The sequence below is a fragment of the Xenopus tropicalis genome, chromosome 1 (assembly GCF_000004195.4).
Source record: "Xenopus tropicalis strain Nigerian chromosome 1, UCB_Xtro_10.0, whole genome shotgun sequence".
Classification (NCBI taxonomy): Eukaryota; Metazoa; Chordata; class Amphibia; order Anura; family Pipidae; genus Xenopus; species Xenopus tropicalis.
In genome coordinates this window covers 129,806,533-129,826,891 of record NC_030677.2, presented here as the reverse complement: position 1 = coordinate 129,826,891, position 20,359 = coordinate 129,806,533, and the positions used below count along the sequence as shown (strand labels likewise).

At 41.7% G+C, this 20,359-nt stretch overlaps 1 protein-coding gene across 2 annotated transcripts in view; it reads right to left on the bottom strand.

The window, feature by feature from the left end:
* Positions 1-1,163: 1,163 nt before the first annotated feature.
* Positions 1,164-20,359, bottom strand: part of smc5 (structural maintenance of chromosomes 5) — a 46,689-nt gene continuing 27,493 nt past the window's right edge. For both annotated transcript variants that reach the window (XM_018089385.2, XM_004910772.4), the window contains 6 exons: positions 9,874-9,969; positions 9,463-9,567; positions 8,448-8,567; positions 6,263-6,442; positions 5,841-5,936; positions 1,164-2,619 (listed from right to left, as the gene is read on the bottom strand). In XM_018089385.2, the coding sequence (XP_017944874.1) occupies positions 2,482-2,619; positions 5,841-5,936; positions 6,263-6,442; positions 8,448-8,567; positions 9,463-9,567; positions 9,874-9,969 (735 nt within the window). In that variant the 3' untranslated portion in view covers positions 1,164-2,481. The remainder of the gene's footprint in view (positions 2,620-5,840; positions 5,937-6,262; positions 6,443-8,447; positions 8,568-9,462; positions 9,568-9,873; positions 9,970-20,359) is intronic.

The window sequence follows — 20,359 nt, the reverse complement described above, 5'->3', positions numbered from 1 at the left end:
CCCTTGGGCATAATCACCTAGGGGCTCCTAGGCAAAAGCAGGCATGTGCAAACTACATGCCAGCTGCTGTCAGCACTTTCTGGAATAGTATATGGATTCCTAGGGTCTCCGTACAGTTAGGGGAGCTTATGGCACATAATACACATACCGGGAGCTTATATTGCAGCAGCATGTCAGACATGAAAATTCATATGCACTATTTTCATTTTTGTGCCTCTATACGCCACACAGTTTGGTAAAGTTATGCATGCTGTGCATCAAACTGTTCAGTAGGCGCATGGCATTCATATTTACAATGTTTTATGTTGGAACATTACAAAATCTGGGGCATATAATGATGGTAAATTTCAACCTTTGAAACAATATTCAGAAATTACAAAAACATTGCTACATTTAGCACAGGCGGTATATTTTTTTTGGTAGTTGAAAAATACACCACGAAATACGTATGCACTAATTTCCTTTTGGGGTCTCTAAATGCCAGATACTTTGGTAATCCTATACACAATGGGCATCAAACTGTTCAGTGAACCTTTGGCGTTCATATTTATGATGGGTTTTTTTTCGGCAGAATGTGTACTTTTCAAAAATATATGGTTTCCTGGGGTAAACCTAATGTTCCAGGATTTTTGGTTTTGAAATCTGAAGTATGCCGTATTCTGCTGTAGTGCTTTGAAAATGTGGTAATTTACTGCAGGGAGTTTTTAATCTATAAATCAGAAATCTCCATAAAACTATACATATCAGGTATTGGCACGTTCTGGAGACATGAGTTGAATTTTTGTCCATAAAATTAAATATTTTTTTGGTATAAATCCCCATATCAAAGTAAAAAATAGCAATTTTTTTTTTGTTCCAGAAATGGAAATACACAAAAACTCAGGCTGATTTGGAAAGATCAGGTTCTCCTGAAAAAAACAAATGTATAGTTTTCCTACCTAAACTAACCACCCCAGGAAATGCCCCTAAAATCAGAGAGTACAAAATGTTCAAAAAAACTGTCTGGCAATTTGTGTTACTGAAAAGTGAAATTCTGCTGGCACTTGAAAGGTTAAACAGCATCTGCTTTTCAGTGTTAAACTGGATACTCTCTAAACACATGCTTCATGTTTAATTAGTAAATATTCTGTGTATACTAAAAAGAATTGGAGCCAAAATTTATCAACAGCGAGTAATTCTATTTTAATATTTGCAAATTATCACATTTTAATATATTGAAAACTATTTTTAAGATACAAAAAAAAAAAAAAAAATCAGTTCAAGAAAGAAATCTAAAGCTAAAGTTTTCCAAATATACATATATTAGGGAATTTAACAACATATCTTCAAAGAAAAAGGTACGGTGCAATAATGGGGGTGGGGGTATTTTCCTGGCACCCCAGGCTGGTGCTCCTTGAAAGCAAAACACAGAACTGGCCCGGGGTACCTGCGCACAAGGGATCCTCTTCCATCTACCTTCTTTGTTTGCTATCCCGGAGCTGACGCATGCGCAGTAGAGTAAAAAAAAAAAAAAAAAAAAAGACAGCTTTTATGTTAAACTTCAACTTTTCACTCTACTGCACATGTGGCGTGTAGAAGGAAGAGGATCACTTGCTTGTAGGAACCCCAGGCCGGTGTAGTTTCCTGCTAATAGGAGCACTGACCCAGGGTATCAGGTAAGTGATAACAATTAGGGTTACACCGAATCCACTATTTTGGGATTCAGCCAAACCCTGAATCCTTTGTGAAAGATTTGGCTGAATACTGAACCAAATCCTAATTTGCGTATACAAACTGAGGTACCAGAGGCACAAAAAGAACCGCATGATGAAAAATGTTCAACTTCCGCGTTAATGTGGCAAAAGTTACAATTTTTCAGATTAAATGCATCCCTAATTACAATCTTTTGGGGAAGCCTAACATTTTGGCACCCCCTAGTGATTGTACCTTTCCTTCTTTAAGTTGTTCAACTTCATTAAAGGGGAAAAAATGGGCATTATGCTTATTCTGTAGCTGCCAGACTTTCAGTTCAAGCACGCCATGGAGTTTGAACCTTGTGTGGTCATAGCAAGTTACACTGCTATGTCATACACCAATATATATGTATATATGTTCCCCCGAAAAACCACTCTTCGAACTCCATACTAAGCTTTCAGCAGTATTCTGAAGATTACATAGGCATATCTCTCAAATATCTGCACCTTAAGTCTGGGCCCTGCTGCCTCAGGTACCGAAAGAGCATCAGTACCAGAGTTTGGAAACCACTGTACTAAAAGTAAAAAAAAAAAAAAAAAAAGTTAACAATGCTATATTATAAATGTTCTGTAGTTCTAAATTACAAGAAAATATACAAGATGACAGGCATAAATATATTTTATAAGTAGAAAGCCAGAGAAAGAATGTTTTTTTGCTATTTAGCATTTGCAGGATACACATTTGGCACATGGTCATTGCACAAAGCCATCTTGTGCTTTAAAAGAAAACTAAAATGAAACAGCACACTTATTGATCCACCGCTGCAACTCGTCTCCGCCTTCTATGGAATGCTTTCAAATTCCATTTTGTGGGTTCCAGCATGTATGGTCCATTATAAACAAACAATACAGTCATTTTTTCTGCATAGGTAAGATTCTGGAGCAGCTGGAGAAGAAAGAAATTTCAAAGGCAGATGAGTGTTATTTTACTTCCATGCACTAAATTTAAAAATAAAAAAGCCCAAGTAATCTTATAAACATGTTCTCTTTTTCAGTTCCAAAGATAAACAAATATCAGATATAACAATTAGAGAATTTAAACTATTTGTATAGAATTAAATGTTTGGCAAAAAAGTACAAAATGTTACTTCTCTCAATACAATACAAACAGGCACTATGTTTGCCCAGCAGCAGTAATCCAGCAACCAATCAGCATATAGAATTTATTGGTCACCAAAAGCAAACATTTTATTGGTTGCTATGGGTTACTTAGTGCCTTTTATTACATACACATTTGTTATGTTAAATGCAAGTTACTCCAAGAAACATTAGAAAATCTGGAACAATTTTGCAGCAACCAATTTCTAACTAATGCAGCTGACTGAAGTAGGTTATACTAGTAGGTTATACTAACCTCCTCTGATGATCACAATAGCAAGGTCTTATATCTGGCATTCAAAAATGTTGCAGTCTGTCTCTTGAATAACTTATCTTAAAGACAACTAAGGTCTTGCTCTGTGTTCTTCCGGAAGACCCTATATGATCTTCGTTCAGGTCTATTTATATACAGTGGTGTGAAAAACTATTTGCCCCCTTCCTGATTTCTTATTCTTTTGCATATTTGTCACACAAAATGTTTCTGATCATCAAACACATTTAACTATTAGTCAAAGATAACACAAGTAAACACAAAATGCAGTTTTTAAATGAGGGTTTTTATTATTTAGAGAGAAAAAAAATCCAAACCTACATGGCCCTGTGTGAAAAAGTAATTGCCCCCTGAACCTAATAACTGGTTGGGCCACCCTTAGCAGCAATAACTGCAATCAAGCGTTTGCGATAACTTGCAACGAGTCTTTTACAGCACTCTGGAGGAATTTTGGCCCACTCATCTTTGCAGAATTGTTGTAATTCAGCTTTATTTGAGGGTTTTCTAGCATGAACCGCATTTTTAAGGTCATGCCACAATATCTCAATAGGATTCAGGTCAGGACTTTGACTAGGCCACTCCAAAGTCTTCATTTTGTTCTTCTTCAGCCATTCAGAGGTGGATTTGCTGGTGTGTTTTGGGTCATTGTCCTGCTGCAGCACCCAAGATCGCTTCAGCTTGAGTTGACGAACAGATGGCCGGACATTCTCCTTCAGGATTTTTTGGTAGACAGTAGAATTCATGGTTCCATCTATCACAGCAAGCCTTCCAGGTCCTGAAGCAGCAAAACAACCCCAGACCATCACACTACCGCCACCATATTTTACTGTTGATATGATGTTCTTTTTCTGAAATGCTGTGTTACTTTTACGCCAGATGTAACGGGACACGCACCTTCCAAAAAGTTCAACTTTTGTCTCGTCGGTCCACAAGATATTTTCCCAAAAGTCTTGGCAATCATTGAGATGTTTTTTAGCAAAATTGAGACGAGCCATAATGTTCTTTTTGCTTAAAAGTGGTTTGCGCCTTGGAAATCTGCCATGCAGGCCGTTTTTGCCCAGTCTCTTTCTTATGGTGCAGTCGTGAACACTGACCTTAATTGAGGCAAGTGAGGCCTGCAGTTCTTTAGATGTTGTCCTGGGGTCTTTTGTGGCCTCTCGGATGAGTTGTCTCTGCGCTCTTGGGGTAATTTTGGTCGGCCGGCCACTCCTGGGAAGGTTCACCACTGTTCCATGTTTTTGCCATTTGTGGATAATGGCTCTCACTGTGGTTCGCTGGAGTCCCAAAGCTTTAGAAATGGCTTTATAACTTTTACCAGACTGATAGATCTCAATTACTTTTGTTCTCATTTGTTCCTCAATTTCTTTGGATCTTGGCATGATGTCTAGCTTTTGGTCTACTTCTCTGTGTCAGGTAGCTCCTATTTAAGTGATTTCTTGATTGAAACAGGTGTGGCAGTAATCAGGCCTGGGGGTGACTACAGAAATTGATATTGAAATTGAAAATTGAAATTGATAAACCACAGTTAAGTTATTTTTTAACAAGGGGGGCAATCACTTTTTCACACAGGGCCATGTAGATTTGGAGTTTTTTTTCTCCCTTAATAACGTAAACCTTCATTTAAAAACTGCATTTTGTGTTCAATTATGTTATCTTTGACTAATAGTTAACGGTTTTTGATGAGCAGAAACATTTAAGTGTGACAAACATGCAAAAGAATAAGAAATCAGGAAGGGGGCAAATAGTTTTTCACACCACTGTATTTGTGAGGTAGGGCCAAGTCAGTCAAATACAGAGGCTGAACTTACACTTTTATGTTTGGTTGGCACAGTGAAAGTGTCCTATCACTTCTCAACTGCCCTTTGCTGCCTATAGCTGTGAAGGATGGGTAAACCATTAGCCCAGTCCCCATATTTTTGAAATATGTAGTTGAAAAGTAAATATAATTTAGGTAAAGCATGACCCAATCAGATGCCTGATACAGAGACAGCCAATCTAACCATGGAAAATGCTGTAAAAGAACAAGGTTACTAGAAGGAATGTTCTGGTTTGTGACTACAATCAACATATGTTACGGTTTGCATAAGAACATTTGAAAATACCTACAGGCAAAGCAATTAATTTGCCAAGTCATCTGTCACAGTCAGGTTGGGTAAAGGGCTCAGAGGGGCCTGAAACCTTGTCTGCATCAGGATGCATTGGTCTAAATCATATATGTCAAACACAAGGCCCGGGGGCCAAATCCGGCCCACCTGGCTGTTTTATGTGGCCCTTGGTGAGTGTGTCTGACCATCCAGCCTGATCAATTTCCATTTTCCTCACTTAGTAACTAAGACTAAGCGGTATATTTATCATGCTGTGTAAAAAGTGGAGTGAAGCATTACCAGTAATGTTGCCCAAGGCATCCAATCAGTAATCAGATTTCAACAGTAGCAAAGCATCTATTGGCTGCTATGAGCAACATCACCGGTAATGTCTTACTCCGTTTTTTACACATTGTGATCAATATAGTATCTTACTAAGTATAATAACAAAAAATTTGGCCCACGACTTAGCCTGTGTTTTAGATTTCGGCCCCCTTATGTGACTGAGTTTGACACCCCTGGTCTAAATAAACACTTTTTCAACCTTTGACAATTTATCAATGTGCTATTGGATTTTTGTTGTTATCAAAATCTATTGTATGTAATATAAACAAAACACTAACAAGCCATGTTTAACTTAATGTTCAATGTTACCTTTGGTGTAATGAAGAAATATTGAGAAGTGTTTTCTTTGCAAGCTGTCTTAACAACCATTTCAAAAACTCTTCTTTCATTTACTGGGTCCATTCCCTTAAAATACAAAAAAAGATGGCAAGAAAAAGTAGTTATTGGTAAAGGTTTTTATTTAAAGGACCCACAGCTACCAGTTCTTATTCCATATCTCCAAAACTATGTATGTGGCCAACAAAATCCCTTTTCAATAGGTATCTGCTTAATACAATCTTGGCTCAAGGGCCAAATGTCTGGCTAAGCTTTATATGTCTAACTACACAGGTGGCCAAATAAAGCAAAGACTGGCTTGCTTGGCATTTTGTATGGTAGGCTTAAAAGGATATTATAAATAACTATTCAATGCCAAAATTGATATAACCGTCAATTAATTATTTTCTTAGTACCTGATTTATTTCATCTACGACTCTGAATGGGCATCTGTTAAGCTCTTGAAGGGCCATTAGATAAAGCATTGTAGAAACACTGCGTTCTCCTCCACTCTGATGATGCGGAGTTAGTTCATGCAGTTGTGTGCTACTTCGAAACTTCACACGAATTCGGATTCCATACTTATCATAATCCTCCTGTTAAGCGCAACAGTAAACAGGGTTAATATCTCTTTACTATATCAATTTCTAAAAATTTGTCACCTGCATTTTTGTATTCACCTACACAACACAAAGATATTCTATGGAAACCATTCAAAAAACAGTACAATAAAGGAAAACAGCAGGTGCTATACATTGTCCTCTTTCCTAGCAGAAACCAGTCCTTGGAAAACATGTTTTTTTCAAAACGCATCAGTTAGAGTTTCTACAACAGAATCCTGCATTGAAATCAGTTTTTCAAAACGCAAACATATTTAATGAAATTTCACATGGGGCTACCCATATTCTTCATTTCCCAGGGTGCCACAGCCATGTGACCTGTACTCTGATAAACGTCAGTCACATTTTACTGCTGCACTGCAAGTTGGAGTGATATCACCCCCTCCCAGCAGCCCATCAGCAGGAACAATAGGAAGGGAGCAAGATAGCAACTCCCAGTAGATATCAGAATAGCACTCAATTGTAAGAAATCCAAGATCTACTCTACTGCGCATGTGCTAATTAGCAAAGGAACAAAGGTAGGAAGACGTGGGCGCCAGTGCCGGTGCAGTTTTATCCTAGCAGGAGCACCAGTCCAGCATACTTGTCCTAAAGGTTTCAGTGTCTTCTTGAATAATTCTTAAGGTCCCCATACACGGGCCGACTATAGCTGCCGATATCGGTCCCTTGGACCGATTCGGCAGCTAATCGGCCCGTGTATGGGCAGAACAGAGCTGCCTGGCCGACCGATATCTGGCCTGAAATTGGCCAGATCTCGATCGGCCAGGTTAGAAAATCGGCTCGTTGATGCGGTCCCCGAACCGACTGCCCCATAAGCTCAAATGTAATTGAGCTCCCTTGCTACCTGATATCGCCCACCCGTAGGTGGTAGTGTATGGGCACCTTTATATAGAATCTGCTATCACAACATCACCTGGCAGGACATCTTCCAAATAAAAGTTCAGTTCCTCAAGTCTAAAGGTGGCCACACACGTGGCGATCAGACGATCTCAGATCCACCACACACCGTTCAGGGCTGAAACAGCAGATAAGGAGGTAGAAACAATAGGATTTCTACCTCCTTCTGCCGATTCAGCCCTGACGGCAGATTTTGGTCAGGTGCCTTCTATGGCGCCCGATTAAAATTTTTTAACCGGTCCGATCGGCGAGTCGACCGATATCAGCAGCTTCCTGTGATATCGGTCGACTCGCCGGCATGCCATACAAGCACCGAATATCGTACGAAACGAGGTTTCGTACGATATTATCGGTGCGTGTATGGCCAGCTTAAAGGTGTGGCTTCTGGTTCCTTGTTCTTTTCTGTTAAGTACAGTATTTCGCTAGCAAGCTCCATTTACCCATAAAAAAAAAACAACCCCAACTTTGTTTGTTTTTCTCATAATATAATGGTTCTATTCTTTCTACCAGGTTAGTTGAAAGTCTCTTCACTCTCTCCTGCTCTATAATCTCTTTATTAAGGACTGGGGCCCAATATTGCACTACATGCTCAAGGTAAGGCCTTACCAGGGATCAATAAAGAGGCAAAATTTTTCTTCTCCCCTCGAATTAATGCCCTTTTAATGCAAGACAGAAATGTCTATCCCTTATAAGCTACTTAATGACATTGCCTAGAGTTATACAGTTTGTTATCCACAAAAATCCCCAAATACTTCTCAATTAGGAAAACCCTTAACATACTTCCATAAGTGTTTAACTTACTTATGTTACTTATGTTTAATTAAGCAGTGCAGTGCATAACCTTGCATTTTTCAACATCGTTTTGATCTTAATTTGTGAGTTTGCTGTCCAGTTCTCCAATTTAGTCAAATCTCTTAGAACTCAAAAACAGAGGTAATAACTACAATGCACAATTTGAGGTAATTAATAAACATATGTATATGTATGTATATTAAGTTTTCTATGAGTTATTTATTTTTATTTAGTAGCTGCAATTCGGGAAAATTGTGTTTATACCATAACACATACTTCATAGGAAACATACCTCATTTTCTGTGTGGAGATCCACCTCACCTACGCATTGCATTGAACTAAAAAAACTGCTAAATTGGTCATTTATTTTTTCTACTAGTTGTCTTAAAGGATTGAGCCACTTTTCCTTCACCTACAAACAGAAATAATAATTATAATAAACAAAAATGAAATTATAATGGAACTGGCAACAAAATGTCATTTTGGGAGACAATGTTCATATAACCTGCACTATAATCTGTAGCTTACAAATGCAAATCTTTTATCTTTTCAATATAGATGGATTTTTGCATATTTAAGAGCGCTGGTGACTTTTGTTTTGTAAGTGGTTCACCCTGGCAAGGGTTTGACACAGTGCACCCAGCAACAAGGTGGATATAAATCCTGCATTAATCCATATTAGTGGCAAAGAGGTATTTTGAAAATAAAAATCTAATATATAAGCTTCTAAAGAAAGAAATCTTCTAAATATAATCAATTAAAAATTCTGCAAGGTTTTTGAAATAATAAAGTAACTTTTCCACCATGCAGGAATCAGAGTCAGATTTTGATAAACTGGGAGGGTATTTGGCTCGAAGATATATTAGAACTCTCACAAAATAAACTGACTCAAAGCTGCATGCAGAGAGACAGGATTTAGGTTAGAGCTAGGTAACTCTCTAGTACATCTTCTAGGCAAAGGAAGCCAACCACCAATAATTAGACCTAACTACCCATCAAAATTTTACTTATTTCTGAAATTGTGCAGAATATTTAATTAATTTAGATTTTTATTATTATATTTAGAAAGATTATTAATTCTGTAAGGTAAAGTTTTGATTTTCACAATAGTTTCCCTTTAATTTTAGTACATTTATGTGGTGATCAAAATCACAGAAAATACCCTGGTCCCAAGCATTCCAAGTAACAGATTCTATATATGTAGTAGAAGAACTTCCCTTGCCCAACTGTTGTGCTTTACTCTAACAGCTGCTCTGAATTCTCACTTTGCTGATTCACAAAAAGAAATAATGTAAACTTAGCTGTACCTGTGAGATATTTTGCCTGTAATTCTCCAACTCGAGTTTTTTTCTGTCAAGTTCAGCAGTCACTTCTTTTATTTCTTTTGTTCGTTTGTTGTAATCTTCTACAACCTGAAATAATATAGTTAAGGTGAAATGATTAAACAGCATTATAGTGTCATAATAAGTTATCTACTATGCTCAATGGTTTGTCTTTTAGCAGTAAATATTTCAGAAACTAAATCAAATAATACACAGTATTTTTTGGTGACAGAACAGTATGTTCTGTTCTTTCTTAAAGTCTCTACTTAAAATTCTAATAGATTCAAATCCTGGCATTTCAAGCATATTGTTCCTGCTGTCTAGCTTATTATTACCAAGAGCTCTAAAACAGCGTAGGAGGGTAAGTACTGTGAGAAAAAAACAGAAGCAACCTACTGAAGCAGTTAAGCCTGTGAAGCATGAGGCCCTAGTTCTTTCTTCATTTAGCATAGCATCTATCTCATCCAATGAATCGGGGAGTGCTTGGAAGGCCTAAAAATAAAGACAAAAGTATGAATTAAATATGTTGAAAGAAAGAAAAAAAAAAAAAAGGTTGATAACGGTTATCTATAAAGAGAGCAAAGGATGGTGTGAACACACAAATAACAAATATGACCAGGTTGCTAAATTTAAATCTGCAAGTTAGAATTAGAGAGGAGGAAAACCCCAATATGGGGGGGGGGGGGGTTACATTACAGATGGAATTTAATTACTAGAAGCTGTAAACCAAGCAAGTAACAGAACAGGTTAATCGCCCTGAAATGCATAAGCAAACAGTAATTATTACCTTTATAAGGGCATATAAATGAAAATTAAAGGGACAGAATTGTTTGTCAGCATTTGTTCAATAAATAAAGACTTGTGCTAAACATACTTTTTATAGAGAAATATCTATGGGTTTTTGTTATTTCCTGTTCTTTGAAAATGAAAAAAAAAAAAGCTGCATTCTACTTCCTGGTCCCAAAGAGCAAAGTCAAACAAACTAGCAGACGCTGTATAATGAGCTACTCTTTATCTAAAAAGAACATGCTGTGGTTGGGGGGAGGGGTTTACTTATACAGAGACTTCTCAATAGGCTGCTGGAGTGTCTGACTTTTCTCATTGGAAATAGGAAGAGGGTGGCTGTACACGCACTAATATTATTGTATGAAAGTTTTGTACGAATTCCAATGCATGTAAGGCGGAAGATGAGGCGACAGATATTGGCAACTTGCCATACTTGTAACGTGTATGGTTACAAGTATGGCAAGTTTAAGTTTCAAATTTTGTCCTGTTTAGAGCAAGAAATAAAAACTATATTAAACCATATTTTATAATAAAAATAGGCAAAAATGTTAGCACAAGCCCAATTTATTGCACCAATGTTGAAAAAGGGGTTATAATGTCCCTTTAAACACACATTATATGTAGCGCTGCATGTAATTTGTAATACATTCAAATAATTGTAATACAATCAAATAAATACAATTGTTTTGCAGGAGGAAACTTTGTGCGACTTCAGAAAACAAAGCAACACACATGCCTTTCCACTGGCGGTTCACTTTATTGCGGTTGGGAAGGTATTTTAGGGAGATTAGTCGCATGTGTTAGCCGAGATTTAAATGTGGGTGACTAGTCTCCCTGTGGACCATCACCCTAAGGTATGGTGATTTAAATTACAGGAAGATCTTATCTGAATAACCCCAGGTCCCAAGCATTCTGGATAATAGATCCCATACAAGTTTTCAATCCAAATAAACTGGATCAAGCAACGTTTGTAAATGTGATGTTAAAAAATGAGTAGTGTTTAGCATGCCGAGATTTAACAGCAACAGATCTTCCAAAACAGTAGAAAAAAAAAGTTAAATATTCTGTTGGTGCAGGAGTGTGCACAAGACATTAGATTTGGGTTTGAGTAATAAATAGAACACCTGCATAGATGCAAAACCCATCAAAATGTGATTATGTTCCCCTTATGTTCCAAAAAACCTGGATGTATACATCTTTCCTTTAAGAAATGACAATCGATTTGTATAAATATTTGTAAGGGAGGCTGGTCGTATCCAGTGTCAGAGATCACACCAACTAATTTGAAAAACAGCACAAATAACTGGAAATGTGGTTTACATAAGTAAGGTCTGTTTTAATGGAAAATGTTGAGCACAGATAAGACTGAAGGGATTCAAATAGAGTGCAAACGTCAAGAAAATCAGTAATATGAGGGAATAGTAGGCACTTCAGAACCAAAGAGAGGGGTATAATGGAAACCAGATACTAGGCAGATAATAGACAGTCCTCTAAAATAAACAATAAGGCTAATGCCACATGGAGGATTTTTTTGGCAAGCCCCTTGCTGAGAATACGCTACATACGCTTAAAAATCTTCCTACCTGTGCCTGCACCCAATAGCATGGAATACGCTCGAGTGCAGGCACATGTAGCAGATATCCTCCGAAACTGCAAAGTCTCGTGTTTTTTGGCGGATATCGGCTACATGTGCCTGCACCAGAGCGTATTCCATGCTTTCGGGTGCAGGCACAAGGTAGGAGGATTGTACAGCAGCGGGGCGAATATGCTCCATGTGGCATTAGCCTTATAAGAGCAACAGAGCATGTACCTAAATGTAAAGGTCCCCATACACGGGCAGATTGTAGCTGCCGATATCGGTCCCTTGGACCGATTCGGCAGCTTATCTGCCCGTGTAGGGGCAGAAACGAGGGGCCTGTCCGACCAATATCTGGCCTGAAATTGGCCAGATATTGATCGGGCAGGTTAGAAAGTCCAGTTGGAACCGACTACCCCTTGCCGCCAATATGATTATTTTTTTTTTTTTAACTACACGCTGCCCGATATCGCCCACCCGTAGGTGGGAATATCGGGTGCAGATCTACTCGCTTGGTGATCTCGCCAAGTGAGCGGATCTCAGCGTGTATGGGGACCTTTAGTCAATAAAGTTAAAGTTATTAAAAGGATTATTTTGTCACCTGCTGAGCCAAAGATTAAACACGTGGGGGAGGTTGTGATAGTGATTATACATTTTTTTCCCACTCCAATAACACTGGCTATTTTTACTCAAGTGCAACTATTTTATCCCTGATTTGCAAAAAAAAAAAAAAAGTTTAGGTTGAATTTTATTCTGGACTTTCACACTAAACGTTAAATGTTTGTGTATTAACAAATGCATTTTTCTGTTTTTGCTCTGGATTGTTCACAAAAAACTATTTGTCTAACCTTTCTAAAATATGCAGCATGTTTGACAGAATTCTATATATTGGATCAAAAAGTTGGCTACATGTTTGGTTTTTTTCACAGGCCGGGTGAATTTTATTTTGCTGTGGTGATGTATTAGAATACATTGTTTGCATGAGATAATACTAAACTGCACAGTTTTTGTATGTTGCCGTGAACATGTGAAAAGGTCAAGAAATGTTAACACTTAAAGGAACAGTAACACCAAAAAATGAAAGTTTTGTTTTTTAAAGTAATTGAAAAAGGGATTTTGTAAAACTTACCGTAAAATCCTTTTCTCTCTGAAGTCTGTGGGACACAGGGACCATGGGGTATAGCATCCACCACTAGGAGGCAGGACACTGTAAGAAAAACTCCTCCCTCCTATGCTATACCCCTTGCCTGTCTGTCTAAGGCTCAGTTTTGTATAGCAACGAGAGGTAACAGTGAATAACTCAACTGAAGAACTATATACAGATAATAGAATCAGGAAACTCAGAAGTTCGCTTCCAGGGAGGGAGGCCCTGTGTCCCACAGACTTCAGAGAGAAAAGGATTTTACGGTAAGTTTTACAAAATCCCTTTTTCTCTGTTTTGTCTGTGGGACACAGGGACCATGGGGACATACCAAAGCTGTCCCCCATATGATTAGGGAGGGAAGAAGCGAGGCTTAGATATGATCAACTGCAGCCTGTAGAACCCTCCTTCCAAATTGTGCGCTGTCTGTCGCAAAGACCTCAAATTTGTAGAATTTGGTGAATGAATGTATTGACGCCCAGGTGGCGGCTTTGCACAGCTGCTCTGCGGAGGCACGGTTCCTGAAGGCCCAGGAAGTGCTAACTGCCCTAGTAGAATGTGCTCGCACGTGGAGTGGGGAGGACCTTCCTTTGGCTATGTATGCTCTGCGAATGGCCTCTTTTATCCATCTGGATATTGTGACCTTGGAAGCAGGGGAGCCCTTGTGTGGCCCTGTTGGAAGCACGAACAGTGATTGTGAAGTACGGAGGTCCTTTGTGCGTGCAAGGTAGAATTTTAGAGATCTTACTGGATCTAAGGAGTGTAGTGCTGTCTCCTTAGGGTTCCTGGGGTGTGGGCAGAAGGTAGGGAGGGTGATCTCCTGGTTCAGGTGGAAGTCAGTCACCACTTTGGGGAGGAAGGAAGGCACGGTACGGAGAACCGCCCTGTCATTGTGGAAGATCAGGTATGGACTTTCACAGGATAGAGCACTGAGTTCAGATACTCGCCTGGCTGAGGCGATCGCGATAAGGAAGATAGTTTTCCATGTCAGCCATAACAGGGGAACAGTGGCCATGGGTTCAAACGGTGCTTCCTGTAATGCGCGAAGGACCAGGTTGAGGTCCCATGCCGGAATCGGTGCTCTGTGGGGAGGCACTAGGTGTGCTACTCCCTGAAGGAATGTGCGAACGTCGCCGAGTTCTGTTATTTTGGTCTGGAAAAGCACCGAGAGTGCAGAGACTTGAGACTTGAGTGAGGCGAGCGATAGGCCCTTAGCCAGACCCGCTTGTAGGAATTCGAGCAAATATACCGGAGAGAATTGATCCCAATGGAGATGTGCCTGATCGCACCACTCCTTGTAGCGTTTCCATACCCTATGGTAGTTATGTGCCGAAACTGGTTTCCGTGCTGCGATCATGGTGTGGATGACCTCGGTGGAAAACCCCTTACGGCGAAGGATTAAGGATTCAGTAGCCATGCCGTCAAATGTAGTACTCCCGGGTTGGGATGGTGAATGGGTCCCTGAGAGAGAAGGTCCTGCGTTAGCGGCAGGGGCCACGGCTCTGCCCAACTCAGGTTGACTAGGTCTGAGAACCAGGCCCTTCTGGGCCAGTGTGGGGCTATGAGTATCACTCTGCAGTGTTCCCTTTTGATCTTTTTTATGACCCTGGGCAGCAGTGGAAGTGGGGGGAACACGTAGGATAGAGGGAAGTCCCAGGGTGTTGTCATGGCGTCTGCTGCCATGGCCAGTGGGTCCCTGCAGCGTGCCATGAAGGTCTCCACCTTGCGGTTGTGCCTGGACGCCATGAGGTCCACTTGTGGATATCCCCACCTTTGCGTGATGCTCTGAATACTGATTGTTTTAGGGACCACTCTCCTGGGTCGAGTGTCTGGCGGCTGAGGTAGTCGGCCTGCCAGTTGTCTAGTCCCGGAATGTATACCGCCGATAGTGTGACGTTGTGGGCTTCGGCCCAGGATAGTATGAGGCCCGCCTCCTTGAGTGCTGCGCGGCTTCTGGTGCCTCCCTGATGGTTCAGGTATGCTACCGTGGTAGCGTTGTCGGACTGTACTCGGATTGCCAGTCCAGAGAGCTGGTTTTGCCAGTGGAGAAGTGCCCGACGAACTGCTCGGAGCTCTAGGATGTTTATTGGAAGTTGTGTCTCCTGGGGAGACCAGAGTCCTTGTGCTGTCTGTGTTAGGAGAACTGCACCCCACCCCTGGAGGCTGGCATCTGTAGTCAGTACTATCCAGTGGGGATCCTTCAGGGACTTGCCCACTGAAAGATGTGTCTGGTGGAGCCACCAGCGAAGCGATGATTTGGTTCTGGAGTGTAGGAGAATGGGCTGTGTCAGGGACGTGCGTGTCCACTGATCCAGAATATTCCATTGGAGTTCCCTGAGGTGGAATTGTGAGAACGGAACTGCCTCTATGGAGGCGACCATTGACCCCAAGGTCCTCATGGCGAATCTGACAGACGGTTGTGGTGTGGTCAGAAGGTTTCTTACCAGCGATTGGATCTTGGAGATCTTGTCTGGTGGTAGAAACACTCTTTGGATTTTTGTGTCGAAGGTTAGTCCCAGGAATGTTATTCTCTGACTGGGAGTAAGGGTGGACTTGGAATAGTTTATGGTCCAGCCGAGCTGCTCGAGGGTGCGCAACACAGTGTCTCGACTGAGCTGTGCCTTTGCGTACGAGGGCGCCTTGATAAGGATGTCGTCTAGGTAAGGTGTTACTGATATAGCTTGTTTCCGCAGGTCCGCTGTTGCCACCGCCATCACCTTGGTGAAGATGCGTGGTGCTGTAGTCAGGCCGAACGGTAGGGCCTGAAACTGGTAATGTTGCCCCTTGAAGGCAAAGCGTAAGAATTTCTGATGCGGTGGGAAGATGGGAATGTGTAAGTACGCATCTTTGATGTCTACTGCTGTCATGTACTCCTGCGGGTTCATGGCCGCAATGACTGACCGTAGTGACTCCATCTTGAACCGGGTGAAGCGAATGAAAGTATTGAGTTGCTTCAGATCCAGTACTGGGCGGAAGGACCCGTCCTTCTTGGGAACGATAAAGAGGTTTGAGTAAAACCCCCGGAACCTTTGCCCGGGAGGGACCGGTGTAACGACTTGTTCGGAGAGCATGTGTTTCACAAGAGTGAGGAAGGCGTTTTGTTTGGAGGTCCCTTGAGGGACTCGAGACATAAAGAATCGGGTCGGAGGGATGTTTTCGAACTCTAGGTGGTAGCCTGAGGACACGATTTCTCGTATCCACGGGTCTGTGGAGAGTTGAAACCAGGCCTCCCTGAAAAGATGCAGTCGACCGCCCACGGGATGAGTGGGGCATGGCTGCGGAATGTAGTCATGTGGATGTGGGTTTGTCGGATGGCTTGGATTGGGTGCGTCGGTTCTGCCAGTTGGTTTTGAAACGGTTCTGGTGACGGTATTTGGGACCTGAGTTTTGCGGAGCGAAGTCTCTGCTGGAAGTAGAGGCTTTGGATGTCTTGGGGGAACGAAAAAAGCGGCCACGTCGGAAGGACGTGCGGGCCCTAGGTTGGGGAAGGAGTGTACTCTTCCCGCCTGTGGCCTGACTGATAATTTTGTCTAGTTCAGGACCAAAGAGAAGTTTTCCTTTGAAAGGGAGAGTGGTGAGGGACTTTTTTGAGGATAGGTCTGCCGACCAAAGTTTTAGCCACAAGGTGCGGCGAGCTGCCACGGAGAGGGCCGACGTGCGGCTAATTACTTGAGCGGAATCAAGAGAGGCCTCGCAAATGTAATCATTGGCTTCCTTGATTTGTAGGGCTAAGTTGAGGAGATCCTGTCTGTGCATGCCAGAATTGATCCCTTCTATCATAGAAGATGACCATGATTGGACAGCCCTACTAACCCAGGCTGATGCTAAGACTGGCCGTAAGGACTCTCCTGACGCCGCGAAGATGGCTCTCAGAAAGCCTTCCATTTTCTTATCCATTGAGTCCTTAAAGGACGAGGCGTCAGGAACTGGTAGTGCTGTGTGTTTCGACAAGCGAGAGACTGGTGCGTCGACAGAGGGTGGAGAAGACCACTTGTCCAGTACTTCCTGTGGGAAGGGATACAGACGCTGAAAACGGCGGTTGGCCTGAAACTTCTTATCCGGATGTTCCCATTCGGATTGTATAAGATTATCTAGTTGTTGGTGTGAGGGGAAGGTTAAGGCAGATTTCTTTTGCCTTTTAAAGAGGGAGAGCGAGGAATCGGAGGAAGATTCCTGTTCCTTAAGGTCAAGGCAACGAAATACGGCAGAGATAAGGCTATCGAGAGCCTCTGAGGATGATTTGTTGAGGTCATCCCCTCCTTCCGCCTGGTCCGAGGAGATTTCCCCCTCGCTGAGGGATCGCTCTTCCCAGGCCTGAGAGACAGATAGTGACTCTTCTTCACTATCCTCCTCCATTGGTAGGGGGGCAGGTCTTTTATTGGTCTTTGAGCGGGGGTCCCCTGAACCCTGGTCTAATTTGTCTAATAATTTGTCAAGGCATGCCGCTAACTTGGGTATGCCGGTGGATAGCTGTAGGGCCCATGCAGGAGGGTCCTGGTTGGGAATGGGTGGCTGAGTGGAAGCATCAGCAACAGCCATAGGAGGGGGGCCCCCCTCTTGTGCGGCTATAGTAGTGGTAGCAGGTTCTGGTGCCTGTGGAGGTGCCTCAGCAGGTTGGCTGGTGCAAGAGGAGCATAAGGGCTCTTTGCGGCCTGATGGTAGGCGTTTACGGCATTTAGCGCAAGCTAAATATTTAACCTTGGAATGGGTAGCCCTGGAAAAGGGACCTTCTGAATTGCCCTCATCCATGTTGTTATTAAAACAATGGAGAGTGAAATACAAGCACAGTATGTACAGCAATATGAACAATAACTCCCAACACCTCCCTATCCCGTGCAGCAAGTGCTGCGATTACCAGGTCCTGCCTCCCAGAAGTTTCTGCTCAGCTGGTGTCCCTGCAGCGTGTAGCGCTGATCACCAGTTCTGCCTGTGTGTGCCGTGTAGAATGGCGCTCCCGTTGGGATCGCTCCGTGTGAAGAGGAGAGTGCGCGCCTTGTCTAACTATATGCGCAGCTTGGCGCGAAGTGAGCTGCGGAAGCGGAAGCGCTGCTACGCGGAAGTGCCGTGTGAAGGTACCGCCCCCGTGTGTGCGCGCCTTGGCGCGGTTGTTAGAGTTTTGCCGAATGAGTCGGGGGGAGGCAGGCCTGATAGGGATTGAGGGCTTGGTGTAACTCACCGTTCAGGAGCGCTGAGTGTGTCTGCTATATCAAGCAGTCAGCGCGCGTGTGCAGGACAGCGGATTGTTCCTTAGGTAGGAATGGGGATTTGCTGTATGGCTTGCTCCAAGAGTCTCATGAGCCCCTGCACCGCAATCCCACGTAGGGGGAAGCCACACAAGAGTCACTCTTTATTTGAGTGCTCTGGGTCAGCCCCTGGTGCCAGTAAGTTACTGGCCGAAGTAATCATGTCACTAATGTGAGAGGTGATCCTGTCTCCTTGAGGACACTGAAAAAAAAAACTGAGCCTTAGACAGACAGGCAAGGGGTATAGCATAGGAGGGAGGAGTTTTTCTTACAGTGTCCTGCCTCCTAGTGGTGGATGCTATACCCCATGGTCCCTGTGTCCCACAGACAAAACAGAGAAATATAACGTACTGTTGCCCTGCACTGATAAAACTGGTGTGTTTGCTACAGTCACACTACTATAGTTTATATAAATAAGCTGCTGTGTAGTCATGGGGGGCAGCCATTCAAGCTGGAAAAAGGCACAGGTTACATAGCAGATAATAGATATAACACTATTGTGCTCTACAGTGGTTATCTGCTATGTGCCTGTGCCTTTTCTGCTTTGAATGGCTGCCCCTGTGGCTATACAGCAAACACACCAGTTGTACCACTGCAGGGCAGCAGCACATGATATTTTAATTATTACACTTTAATTTTTTGGTATTAATGTTTCTTTAATTTTACCCTACATATCTAATAGTGTCAATCATCAGGACACACAGGCCGATCCAAGATAACTAAAAAAAGCAAGGGTTTCACACCAATGTAAGACCACAAGTGAGAGCCACTAAACAGATATAAGATTTTACTAACAAATTCCCTTAGTAGGATAATGTGCATAACTCAAATCACCAGGTCAACTCTACAAACACAGCAGACAGTGCACTTCTCTGCTGCTAAAGGTGGCCACACATGTTCAGCTTTTAATACACTTACGTAAGTACAATGATCTAATACTAACATTCAGACAAATTGGAGTATGTTCTGAACATAAAAATAGTTGGCAGATTTATCAAAATGTGAGTTTAGAACTTAATACATAAAAACTCACCCATTCCTATGGGATTTTTAGAAGTGTATTTACCAAGTGGTGAGTTTTTATGTATTAAGCTCTAAACTCACATTTTGATAAATCTGCCCCTAGTTGTACGAAAGTGGCTTCCTGGAAATGCATTGTAGGTCCCCCAAGGATATTGTCAGATACACAATAGATGCACAAATGTTATCGTTATCAGACTGAAATGTTCTAACCTGTCCTATCAACTGAACGACGATCGCCGTGGTACAAAAACTATATAACAACATAACTCTGTAGAATATAAAGGAGTTTTATCTGTTATCTGCTATGTATCCTGTGCCTTTTCTCCTTTGTATGGCTGCCCCGGTGGCTACACAGCAGTATATTTATATAAACTCACCAGTTGCACCAGTGCAGGGCAACAGTACATTCTATTACTTATATACACTTTCTTTTTTTGGTGTTAATGTTTCTTTAAGGTTATATGAAGAATTGGCAAAAGTTAAACTTTAACAACTCAAATGGCAAAATTTGACTATTCTGCACATGCATTGTAAAATGCAGAAAGAAAAGAACATCACCTGTGCCAGACCATGAATAAAAAGCACAATTTTCCAGAAAACTTAATTTCTGGGTATGTAAAAGCAGGGTTCTACTGTACACCCCATTATACATCTGATACAATGCATTTGCTCACCTGCAAACCAACTAAATTAAATTACAAGTCATCTTTTCCCCCCATCCAGTGTTCCCTGTCATCCAAGATCCAGTTGTGTAAGAGGTTCCACTAGGCACAGAGTATACCAGACAATATTCAAGGGCCCCTTCCCATTAATAATTCATCTACCTAACTAATGTGCACTGCTTAGCTGAGGCGTGCGGTGCTGGAAAAAGTGATTCATTTATATTTTGAAAAAAAGTGTAAACGCTGTGCTTGAATGAGGTAGTCCAGTAGGTATAAACATGTCTTCATTCTCACAAAAAGCAGCAGATACCAATATTTGAAATAGTATAAAGCCTAAATGCCAGAGGACCTCACAGAACTAAAAGCATGCATAAACAGTGTAAATATAATAATGAAAGGTTGGGTATTTTATTATGCCTTTAAATATAATCTCTATATTTTGAAAATGGTC